This window comes from Cryptotermes secundus, unplaced genomic scaffold, assembly GCF_002891405.2.
Source record: "Cryptotermes secundus unplaced genomic scaffold, Csec_1.0 scaffold333, whole genome shotgun sequence".
NCBI lineage: Eukaryota > Metazoa > Arthropoda > Insecta > Blattodea > Kalotermitidae > Cryptotermes > Cryptotermes secundus.
In genome coordinates, this window is record NW_019742965.1 from 1 (window position 1) to 13,004 (window position 13,004).

At 42.6% G+C, this 13,004-nt stretch overlaps 1 protein-coding gene across 1 annotated transcript; it reads left to right on the plus strand.

The window, feature by feature from the left end:
* The first annotated feature begins 543 nt into the window (after nucleotides 1-543).
* Nucleotides 544-6,633, plus strand: LOC111873438 (S-antigen protein-like). The gene is made up of 3 exons (XM_023868162.2): nucleotides 544-1,320; nucleotides 1,490-1,621; nucleotides 3,495-6,633. The coding sequence occupies exons 1-3, from the start codon at nucleotides 1,129-1,131 to the stop codon at nucleotides 6,102-6,104; spliced, it is 2,934 nt and encodes a 977-aa protein (XP_023723930.1). The 5' UTR covers nucleotides 544-1,128; the 3' UTR covers nucleotides 6,105-6,633.
* The last annotated feature ends 6,371 nt before the right edge of the window (nucleotides 6,634-13,004 follow it).

A 13,004-nucleotide genomic window follows, 5' to 3' on the forward strand; every position in this document is an offset into this window, starting at 1 on the left:
CACTTCTGGAAAGAAATTTAATGTAGTATTTAGTTTAATGAATAAGTGGATTATCTTAATCATTGATTCCTTAAATTTGGACCAGGCCTGCTAGCTGCATATTTTATACAAACATAATTTTACTAACAAATTTATTTTTGAATATGAAAATAAGTATTTATTAAGGTCAAATGAGGTAAAATTAGTGGGCATAAAAACTCGATAACATAAATTCTTGGAAAAAGCTCATCGTCTTCTTCTCTTATCAAATCTAAATTTATATATTTCAGAAGGGTTCACAGTATCCTGGAATTAACGTTTTCTAGTCTCCAAAGCAATAAATAATACAGTTAATAATACAGAATAAATAATTACAGTTTCTTCATTTATATTCATTTTATAATATAGATTAATTTTTAAATAATGGTATAAAATAACTCAATATTTGATTACATCTGAATATATATATATGTATGTATCATTAATTGAAATTTATTTATTTTATTTATATTGCTATATTATCACGTTTTTTTGGGTATTTATTGGAAAATTTTTAATGTTAATTTTATTTTCTGATACCCCGAAAATTCTGTCCTTATGTGATCAATAGATAAGTTGAATGATAATGTACTTTTAATATCTTCGTTCAAATTTTTTGTGGAACTACATATTAAATTATCAGGCATTGAAAAGTGACTTGTAAATTTTATATTTACACTATATCTTTTATTCCTAATTCATAATGAATCATACTTGTTTATATCATATATTGTACTGTTACAATGGACTATTGTCTTTATCCCGGGTTCTATGACCTTGTAATGGATTTATGGTATGTCATTAAATGAAATGGAAGTGAAAAAGCAAACTAGGAAAACTTAGCATGTAGTTACTTGTGAATTGTGGAAATCAGTGATAATATTATTCCTAGTTATTTTTAGTTACGACCTGCAGATGTTCAATAGATCTATTCACAAATCCTAACCGCGTCTATGGTCACTCATACACGTCACACTTTGTTAGTTGCTTTTTAAAGCAGAATGTTAAAACACACACCCACATATACGGGTATTCTTTTTTAGTTATTAGATTTCAACGAATTAATGTCCTGATTTCAGATAGCTAATACAGAACAACTTGAACCAAGAAATGGCTGGCAACATACCTCTTCCTGGTTTCGATATGGAGAGTGGGGCGGGGAGAATCCATCCTTATTTTCCCGCCGAAACGGAAGGTTACAATGACTTTCCCTATGACGAAATACGAGAGAGTGCTACATTTTCCCGAGACTCGACAAGCAGCGGCTGCTTTGGTTGGGTCCGAAGATGCTTGTGCCTCACAGTAAGCAGATTTCAGAATGTTCATACAGAAATTAAAACGGCAGGTTATCATGTTGACTGAAAAATGTGTTCCTTGCAAATTTGGGGAGTAAGAATTTTATAGAATTCACAAGCAGCCTTCCAGACTAAAATATAAATTATAGCTGGATAAAATTCTTTGTGCCTTCCAGAATGATTTCGATAACGAAGATGACTTTTATGCCCTGAGTAACCCAGAAGAGACGGGAGAAGGCACGAAACACTCCCGAGACTGGTCCACCGGCGGCTGCTTCGAGAGGATCAGAAGATGGGTACGCGAGAAGGTAAGCAAATTTCAGACATGTTCATACTGAAAATAAAATAAAAGTCTTGCTGACTGAGCGGCCTCCGTAGTCTAGAGGTAACGTTTTCACTTAATTGTAGCGCCATCGCTAATCTCCAAAATTTACACATCACTAGAATCCACGCTATCTGTATTCCAAATCGTAATGCCTAAACTAATCGTTTCCAGATAATGGCTTCTAACAGTGGAGAGTTTTCAGCTTCCGTGCTCACGTCATTCCAGACTGGCCACTGTCTCACAACTGAACTTAGCTGCCTGTTAAATTGTTGCTGGCCCTCAACAGCACAATGAACCTTGGCTTCGAGTCCCATGGGACTCATGACCATAATTTATGAGAGCAAATTCAAAGTCAAAGTGAAATTAACGCCGGCGGCTTACCGCCGATCAGGACCACAATTCCTTTAAGTGAATTCCTTCTGTCAGAGTCCTTATGTAACATCCCGCTTCTGACAATTAAGAAAACTTAGCTTTTCTGTTGTTGCGTGCGTGTATAAATAGCCTGTTACCAAGCAAATGCCGCTGTTTTAGAGTCATCGTAGAGCCATTGCGACCAGTCAATACGCCACAACATTATATGAAATTCATGAAATAATTAGAAACAAAAGAAAAACAAATTATTACATCTAATACGAATTTGATAAGATAACAGTCTTGTAGCACACCTTGAAGTCATCATACCAGTGTAAGGCTTGAACGCGAGAGACCTTCCCGATTACCGCGATATACTGCATATCGCATGGTAATATTAGCATTCATAATTACTGTGTGAGCTTGTGGGTTTTATTTATCTGAGAATAATTGCTAATGGCGGATTCTTATGTACTCGTGAATAGAACACCGTTCCATCTTGGCACGGGGACACACAACAACAACAACAACAACAACAACAACAACAAATACGTACGGTCACATATTCCTGATTGGTGTGAATAAAAAGAATGGATTCTGGATAAGATGAATAGAATTATTGAACACTCACAAGAAGTAACTACAAATAAGTATAACACTAACTTTTCCTTGGCACTATAGCCCCACTCCATGAACTTCTCCGTTCACTTCGGTTTTTCTACATCTTACACATTCGGTAGGACTCCTTGGCCGGGTGATCAGCTCGTCGCAAGGCCTCTACCTGTACACAAACACAGAAAAACGCACACACACAAACTAAACATCCATGCCCTGAGTGGAATTCGAACCTACGACCCCGGTTTCCAATCGAGCGAAGACAGTACATGCCTTAGACCGGCAATTATAACATTATAGATCACTGGAAATACAACACATAAAATAAAGTATTCAACGTTTGCATAGTCGTCGTTGCTTGGTAACGAAACTTATCTTCAACTATAGAATTGCCGTCTGAATTTTCTTATGAATGATTTTCTGAATTCCTTGAACGAAATCTGTCCCATGGAATCACTGACTTTTATAAATACTACGCGGTTATCCTAAAAGTCACCATGTTCAAGGGCTCAATCACTGTGTTTCATGAATCCGTTGTGTCGGAGTCTTGTGTTAATTCGTGGCAACGCTTTGATCCCTCCAAGATGGTTCTTTGACGCGGGATTTGTCTTAACTATCAGTTGTCTAGAAATGGGTTATATTCGTTTCAGCTTATCATTCCGGTGTTTAGGCAGTGTTCAACAAGCCGTTTCCTAGCATAAGATCTTATACTTCATTATACATTGCGTATGTGAAGCAGTTTGCTGTGTTTAGTTATTCACACCGAAAAAAAAACTCACAACGAATATTAATTCTTTGATGCCACCAACTATTCTTGAACCATGCAACTGAAACAGCTAACGAGCCTCTTAGCTACCCGTTCCTGAACCCACTTTGATATTTGTTTCCAGGTGACTCGAAACAGCGAAATAGACCCTAACAGCTCAGCGACCGGCGGTGGCCACAACACACCCAACTGCAAGGGCGAGAGCCCAGCCACCACTGACGGTGACAACACACCCAACTGCACGGGCGAGAGCCAAGCCACCAGTGACGGCGACAACACACCCAACTGCAAGGGCGAGAGCCCAGCCACCAGTGACGGCGACAACACACCCAACTGCAAGGGCGAGATCCCAGCCACCACTGACGGCGACAACACACCCAACTGCAAGGGCGAGAGCCCAGCCACCACTGACGGCGACAACACACCCAACTGCAAGGGCGAGAGCCCAGCCACCACTGACGGCGACAACACACCCAACTGCAAGGGCGAGAGCCCAGCCACCACTGACGGCGACAACACACCCAACTGCAAGGGCGAGAGCCCAGCCACCACTGACGGCGACAACACACCCAACTGCAAGGGCGAGAGCCCAGCCACCACTGACGGCGACAACACACCCAACTGCAAGGGCGAGAGCCCAGCCACCACTGACGGCGACAACACACCCAACTGCAAGGGCGAGAGCCCAGCCACCACTGACGGCGACAACACACCCAACTGCAAGGGCGAGAGCCCAGCCACCACTGACGGCGACAACACACCCAACTGCAAGGGCGAGAGCCCAGCCACCACTGACGGCGACAACACACCCAACTGCAAGGGCGAGAGCCCAGCCACCACTGACGGCGACAACACACCCAACTGCAAGGGCGAGAGCCCAGCCACCACTGACGGCGACAACACACCCAACTGCAAGGGCGAGAGCCCAGCCACCACTGACGGCGACAACACACCCAACTGCAAGGGCGAGAGCCCAGCCACCACTGACGGCGACAACACACCCAACTGCAAGGGCGAGAGCCCAGCCACCACTGACGGCGACAACACACCCAACTGCAAGGGCGAGAGCCCAGCCACCACTGACGGCGACAACACACCCAACTGCAAGGGCGAGAGCCCAGCCACCACTGACGGCGACAACACACCCAACTGCAAGGGCGAGAGCCCAGCCACCACTGACGGCGACAACACACCCAACTGCAAGGGCGAGAGCCCAGCCACCACTGACGGCGACAACACACCCAACTGCAAGGGCGAGAGCCCAGCCACCACTGACGGCGACAACACACCCAACTGCAAGGGCGAGAGCCCAGCCACCACTGACGGCGACAACACACCCAACTGCAAGGGCGAGAGCCCAGCCACCACTGACGGCGACAACACACCCAACTGCAAGGGCGAGAGCCCAGCCACCACTGACGGCGACAACACACCCAACTGCAAGGGCGAGAGCCCAGCCACCACTGACGGCGACAACACACCCAACTGCAAGGGCGAGAGCCCAGCCACCACTGACGGCGACAACACACCCAACTGCAAGGGCGAGAGCCCAGCCACCACTGACGGCGACAACACACCCAACTGCAAGGGCGAGAGCCCAGCCACCACTGACGGCGACAACACACCCAACTGCAAGGGCGAGAGCCCAGCCACCACTGACGGCGACAACACACCCAACTGCAAGGGCGAGAGCCCAGCCACCACTGACGGCGACAACACACCCAACTGCAAGGGCGAGAGCCCAGCCACCACTGACGGCGACAACACACCCAACTGCAAGGGCGAGAGCCCAGCCACCACTGACGGCGACAACACACCCAACTGCAAGGGCGAGAGCCCAGCCACCACTGACGGCGACAACACACCCAACTGCAAGGGCGAGAGCCCAGCCACCACTGACGGCGACAACACACCCAACTGCAAGGGCGAGAGCCCAGCCACCACTGACGGCGACAACACACCCAACTGCAAGGGCGAGAGCCCAGCCACCACTGACGGCGACAACACACCCAACTGCAAGGGCGAGAGCCCAGCCACCACTGACGGCGACAACACACCCAACTGCAAGGGCGAGAGCCCAGCCACCACTGACGGCGACAACACACCCAACTGCAAGGGCGAGAGCCCAGCCACCACTGACGGCGACAACACACCCAACGGCGAGGGCGAGAGCCCAGCCACCACTGACGGCGACAACACACCCAACGGCGAGGGCGAGAGCCCAGCCACCACTGACGGCGACAACACACCCAACGTCGATGTTGACAGTTCAGCTACTGAGAACGGTGAATGTGCATCAAGCAAAGAGTGGGACATAGCAGCAACGGACGAAGGAGAGAACATGGCCAAGGGCGAGTGTGACTGCCCAGAGAACGCCGAAAGCGAAAGCCCAATGACCGCCGAGAACGACAGTCCAGCGACAGCCGACGACAACAGCCCAGAGACAGTCGTCGGAGAGGGACCATGCAATGGCGAGGGTGACGGCCCAGGGATAGCCGAGGACCACAGCCTAGGCAAAAACGACAGCGAAAGCCCACTGACCAGCGATGGCGACAGCACAGTCAACGACGAGTGTGACAACCCAGGGACAGCCGACGGCAAGGGAACATCGAAAGTCGATGGCCACAACACACCCAATGGCAGCGAGGGACCACGGTCATGGCATAGAAACCCGCGAAGGGGACATAGCAAACGAAAATTACGGGAAAATCGGAAACGCAGACGCCGGCGATAGCTCAGACACCGGCGAAAGGGACTGTGTCAGAGTCTGGTGCTATCCTAGAAATTGCTGGGACTGAGGCAAACCACGACAAATTTCTGTCAGGTTAGCCGACACTGTGAAGACACAGTATGTTTTCTATAGTGTAGGAACTGAATTTTTATGTACGTTTGCATTAGTTTAATGTTTGAAGAAGCACACAATAAATATATATCATATAATTCCGAGAATGTATTTATCTGATCATGTTTACATTAGTCAGTGCCACGCAAATTCTGAGAAAGCTCTCAGAGTGACAGATGTAAAACAGGGAGCTATGTCAACGCAGTTGGTCTGCCTTCAGCGGAATCCGCAAATCCACCTCCTGCCAATGACAGCACACCACACGCGTGATAAGCGCCTTTATGAAGCAATGAGTCTAAACAACACAACATGTTTCGAAATAAACTCACAAACTGGTGCAACACATACGAAGCCTCTTTGCCACGAATGTGCATACGGAGCATGAGAGCATATCCACATATTACAGATCTCATCTTCAGATTAAATGTACTAATTAGCAGACCGATTTCAGTAAAACCCTAATCTAGGAATTAAAATGATACCTAAGTGAATAACAAAAAGAGTATACTTATGATTTGTGTTCAAAAGCATCCACGTTCCTGTACTTTTATTGCAGCTTCTGCAGATTAATGTGTTAAAATTATATAGTAAAATTCTATGTACATACCTGTTTTGTTATCTGCTTGATGTATATATACGCTGAAATGAAACTACAGTATTCGATTTCACTACCAACGCACAGAAAACAGATCGCTCTCTGTATCTCAGCCATGATGCAGTTGTCTGTTCACGCGCATAGAAAGGGCAATAATCTCTTGCAGTTATAACGGAAGGTCTTAGCACTGAAGAAGGGACCCTCTAGCCATTTCTTGAATAGCCTTGCTTGCTTTCATTCTTCAGTCATTTAGTCGAAAGATTCGAAAATCTGAAGAGTGTAACAAAGATGTAAGATTTTCAAGCAGAGAACCAAATGATTTTATTACTTCCATCTGTTTTATGGCCCCAGGGACTGCTAAAATATGTCAAGTGTTACAAACAGAAACGAATTTAAAATGCAGAATAATTTTGCAGTACGCATCAAAATTTACACTATGTTCTTTGCTGATACAAAGTTAATTCCATCCATTTATCATAAAAATTGTGTTCTTGTCTGCTGGAGTGGTACCATGATGAAGGCAACAAATCTTTTTCATCACATCACTGGTAATGATACTTCCATATACCATCAAGAACCACAAATCACACATCAGAGTACGAAGTACAAGTACGAGGAGCATTCCGTATATAATGCCTCCAATTCTTAAAAAAAAAAAAAAAAACTACAACAGCTACAGAAAGCTTAATAATGCAGTTAAATAGAGCAGGATTTCAGCTACTTACAGTTATTTTTCCACATAATCACCACCATTTGTTATGCACTTTTGCCAGCGATTAACAAGAGCCTGTATGCCGCGCCTGTAAAAGTCTGCGCCAGCAGAGGCTAGCCACTTTCTTACAGCTGCAATGACAGCATCATTGTCTGGAAAATGTTGCCCACGTAGTCCATCTTTCATAGGCCCAAAGAGATGGAAGTCTGAAGGTGCTAAACCGGGGCTATAAAGTAGATGTTGTAGGACAGTCCAGCCAAACTTTGCAATGTGCATGGTGGTTGCCACACTGGTATGGGGTATAGCATTATTGTGTTGCAAGCGAAAGGTTGTCTGCTTCTTTGGCCTGACTCGGGAAATGCGGGCTTTCAGCTTAGTCAGCATCATCTTGTAGCATTCAGAATTGACAGTCCCTGGTCGTTATCTGCTGATCTGTACGGATGAGGCGCTGTTCATTGTGAGGAGTGGCAGCTGAGCAGGGACGCCCAGGGCGTGGTTTGTCGTGCACTTCACTTTCGCCGCTTTTGAAATGCACTACCCACCACCTCACTGTGCTGACATCCATTGTATCATCTCCGTACACCTTTAGCAAGTGTCGATGAATGTCAGTGGGTACAATTTGTTCGGCAGTGAGAAATTCAATAACACATCTCTGTTTCATATGCACTTCTATGTCAGACACCATTTTGGTAGACTGCTCTGCTGTCGCTATCTGTCGCACGACAACCAAACTAACAGTAGATTGGCGGGAAGGTTCAACCTTTACTACAACACCACCAACACCCATCTCAGACGTTACATATTAACACAAAAAATAGGAGGCATTATTTACGGAACGCCCTATGTACTTGTCCACCCCTGCCGCCAAATAATTCCCGACTTAGCCATCACCTAGGAAGTTACTGCTGACAATGTTCTGAACCTCTCAAAGTCCTATCCAACAATACTGGGAATGTGGAATTACACTGACAGATGCAACATATTCTGAAATGTTACAAAGTGAATTGAGGCCAGCCATCCACGCTGAAAGAAACCTATTACTCTTTGCTATTGCTGTATGAGAGAGCATGTATTGTAACATTAATTTATAGTGTCTCAGTCCTTCCAGTATGCTCTACCTCTTATATATGCTCTCACATGATCAACAATTTATTGAAATTCAGAGATTTATAAATATATCCTGCACACAGATGAGAATGTATGATTCATTGGGGTGAATTTAGGTGATATATGAAAATAAATTACCATAATGATACCTTGCTTGCCAGATACTTTAAATACTTTGAACAATAACTCACTGCAAAATGCTGGTACTGAAATCCAGGACCACTTAGACCAGTATCAAAATGCTTTCATGCTTTTACAAGATCCCTGAGCTGAGCAATATGAGGAATATATACTTCAAGTTTTACAGTTTAGCTTTGCTGACCATCAAACAACAGCATGCTATTTTAAACCCTACAACCTAGTTCAATGTAAATTTAATGAAAGCATAGCTATCTAGCAAAGAAATGCTCTCCCTGTATTACTACTGCACAATTTCAGTTACTCTGCTAGCCGTTTTCTTAGCAGCTGAATGGACACTTCAGGCCCCTTTGAAAAATTCATACATCCAAACTCATGTACTCCAGGGGAAATTTTGTGAATTACTGGTTGCTAAGAAACATGTCCCATTACCTATGTCAGCATAGAGAAAATGTTCATTAAACAGATTGCAGATACAGTTATACAGTGACATATTGGCAGATTAACAGAAATATCAGAACATTCATGAGTGAGAAGCATCAGTGTTCCAATGCGATGGAGGTTGCACATCCATGAGAATCCCATAAGGCATATGGTAGCTATGTGATGTATAAACATCTGCCAGAAATCTTTTCGCTTTATATCAAAGATTTGTGATACAGCCAGTGAGATCATGTAATACCACCAGCAGTCAGAAGTGATGCTCTAGTTTAAACACAAAAGGTATTTCAAGCATTAAAATATTTAGATACCAATATAACACAAAAATATTAACCATGTGGGCCTTCTTATATTTTACAACAAGAGACCTAACAATGACCAAGTGAGCTGAATAAATGAATAATAAACATGATCTTTGTGCAGATTTTTTCATGATACTACAACAAATATAGCACCAATGGCATGTATTTCATGTTAAGAATCCAGAAAGGTGTGAATTCACTGGAGTCTATGATACTAAATATCCAATTCATAACTCCTTATTTCTAATCATGAGAATCACAAAAGTGAGTATGTCACAATATGACTTCTTTACGCTTTCTTTGGACGAAGTCCTAGTGCTATACTCAGTGCTTTCAAAATTCTGTATTTCCTTGTATCTAGCATTTAAAAGCTTTATACCTCTGTAAGTACTGTACCACATATCATTTTAATACAATTCTTCATTAAACTTAGCACTTATCACGTACCTGTTAAATATTACATAATCAGAAACCACATAGGCTGTTTGAATACACTGCACCAAACACAAACATACCGTGTTCTGTGACATACATTTGAAATGTAATATAACAAAACTGCGATAAAACCTCTTTAAATGTGGCTACAAAGGCCATCAGAGTATCAAGTTTCATTTTATACTTTTACTTCATGTTAAAATATTAATAGATAATACTGACATATACTAAGACTCCAACTTAAGCCAGGATAACGTAGTCGGTGTGGAGACTGGCTATGGACTGGATGACAGGGGTGGCCTCATGAGTTCTCTCTTCTCCACATCACACAGACCAGTTCTGGGGCCCACCTGGCCACCTATCTAATGGCTACAGGGGCATGAACCTGACCACTCACCTCCAACTAGTGCCAAGGTCAAGAAAACGTTACACAGCTTTATATATACCACTACTGTAAAATCACACATAACAAGTTCTTACAAGTTCCCATTTATTTTTTCTTTTTAATTTCAACCCTGAGAACGAGTACACTAAGATGGTCTTGAAAAAGATGGAAACATTGCTTTGTAATACCTGTAACAGTGCCAACTGGGATGAGAGTAAAAAGGACGACCAACCTCGTTTTAATCAACTTAAAAATAGTACAAGAAGATTATAAAATATTATACTCCTCATTAAGTACTTATACTCCCTTCTTAATTGACTTCTCTTGGATAAAAATAGTCTCTCTGGCATTTCTCAAATTCCATCAATCGCTGTTCTCCCCACATAGCATGTCCAAGCTTCACACCCACATGTATCAAGCAGAATGACAATACCATAAGCATCAAACAGAATCAAATGCTGAATTTTGTAATGTGAGAAAATCACCCATACTGCAAATTTGCTGAATGTTACTACAAAATAATGTTTTACAATTTAATAAGGACTCCACTCCATCACCTCTTACATAAGCAACATACCCATCTCATTCTGAGTTGCAAAGCTACTGTGTGTCTGAAATTTCAACAAACTTTTATGAACATTACACAGATTCTAAAAACAACAATCAACTCTTTCAGCTTAATGGCTACAGGTAACATACCTGGTGAGTATAACCATACCAACTATGGTTAATGCCAATAACCATGGCTTATCCCATAAGCAGATGAGAATGAGCATGTATAGTATAAGCATTGCCACCTGGAAAATTAAAAATAAATCTTGTCACATATACTACAACAGTCGAAAAAATCATCTACAGTTAATACCTATAGAAACATGACATGCAGAAACTCACCATGTCTCACAAAACTTTGTTAATGTTGAAGGTTTATCCTGTGAACGTCTGAGACATAACCAGCGTTCCACTTGCCTCTCTGACAACTCCACTTGTTTAGCCAGTCACACAGTCTACATAAGAATTAGCCTTTATGCTTCACAGAAAGAAAACGTCTTTGGTTCCATTACTAATTTTGCAACAATATAATTCTAATTAGTTTTTAAAAAATTAAGTTTCTCCGGCAGTAATGAACACAGTACATGCACAAGAAACTGGCTATTACAGATCCACTGCCTCAAACATCATCTGAATATTATCTTTACTTGTTCATGCAAAACAACTACTGAAATGGAGCATATGGATATATCAGGAGAGAAGAAATGGCAATGATTATATCATATATTAAAATTGAAATTCTTCTGGATGAGCTGATTGACAAGTTTAGAGTATACACAACTGCCAAAAAGAAACCTATGATTACAATCAACTTAATATACACATGATAATGGCATTTCTTCCATACCAGATATAATGGCTATGCTCCCAGGCCTCAGCCTTCTGGAATCTGAAGTGGCATGTCCTCCATTACAGGTACAGTTTATGCTACCACAACACAGTTAAATCTCTGCCAAAAATCTCAGCACTGTTTCCCTATCATTTTCAAGAGCACACGCAACCCAAAGCCAGGAAGGATACAAACACTAACTGATAACACTTCAGTAAATATTGATAATATCTATTTGGATGAGCAAATTGCATTAAAAAATAAGTAAAAAAATGTCCCTCTGCTTAATTAATTAAGCTCTATGCGATGTAGATATATGTGGAGAATGGAGATACACCGCCACCATCCTTAACCTTGGCACTAGATGGAAGTGAGTGGTCAGATTTATGTTCCAGTCACTTTACACCCAGGAAAAAGAGTCCCCAGTATACATTGAACAGCAGCCTGGGTGGACCCCAAAGCTGGTTTGGATGCTGTTGAGAGGAGAAAAATCTCTTCCCCTTGCCAGGAATCAAACCCCAGCCATCAAGCAGGTAGCCTGTCACTATACTGGCTAAGATGTACTTGTTTTATACCCGAGTTAAACTTGGGCCCCTTACTCTATGAGAGGAGCAGAGACCGAGATGAAAAATAACATAAAGAGGAGCATCACAATTTACAGTTTTCCTGTGCTTGGAAGACTGACACATGAACGAGGAGGGTGTGACATTCAACATTCACAGGGAAAATGAGGTACACACATAATTCAGATCTGAAAACTTCAAAATATGAGACCAACTGCAAGACATGGGTACAGAGCATGTTAAACATTAGACTTTGGTGAAGTACAGTAAAGAAAATAAAAGGGAGGACATAAGGGTAGATAAAGGAAGGAAGGGGAACGGCTAGAACACTAAAATTTATTGGAATAACAAGCCATCCATTATAATAAATTTAATAGAACATGTCAAATATTCTATTAAATTTGTTACATTTGATGGCCTTTATTCCAGTGGTCACTAAATGTTTATGCTTAATTTTTCTTTTTGATAAATACGCCCTCTCCAAAATGAGGCACCTTCTTTGGTTTCGTATTTTTGATACTCAGAGAAATTCCAACAGAAGCAAACCAATATCTACAAAGCACACATTCCATAACATAAATATATTTGAACTCACATCAAACACTTTTAACCCAAAATATTTGCACTAACATTCCCAAAATAAATCTTACAGCCAACAGCATAACAGCCAATACCAGCGATCGGAGCGGTACTACTAGATATCTGATCAACTGCACCAAATGTATGTGCTGTA

What these genes read in the sequence shown, in the direction of transcription:
- LOC111873438 (XM_023868162.2), top strand. Translation starts at nt 1,129, where the DNA reads ATGGCTGGCAACATACCTCTTCCTGGTTTCGATATGGAGAGTGGGGCG. An exon ending in GAAGATGCTTGTGCCTCACA is followed by an intron (nt 1,321 to 1,489) that starts GTAAGCAGATTT and finishes TGTGCCTTCCAG; the next exon opens with AATGATTTCGATAACGAAGA. An exon ending in GAAGATGGGTACGCGAGAAG is followed by an intron (nt 1,622 to 3,494) that starts GTAAGCAAATTT and finishes ATTTGTTTCCAG; the next exon opens with GTGACTCGAAACAGCGAAAT.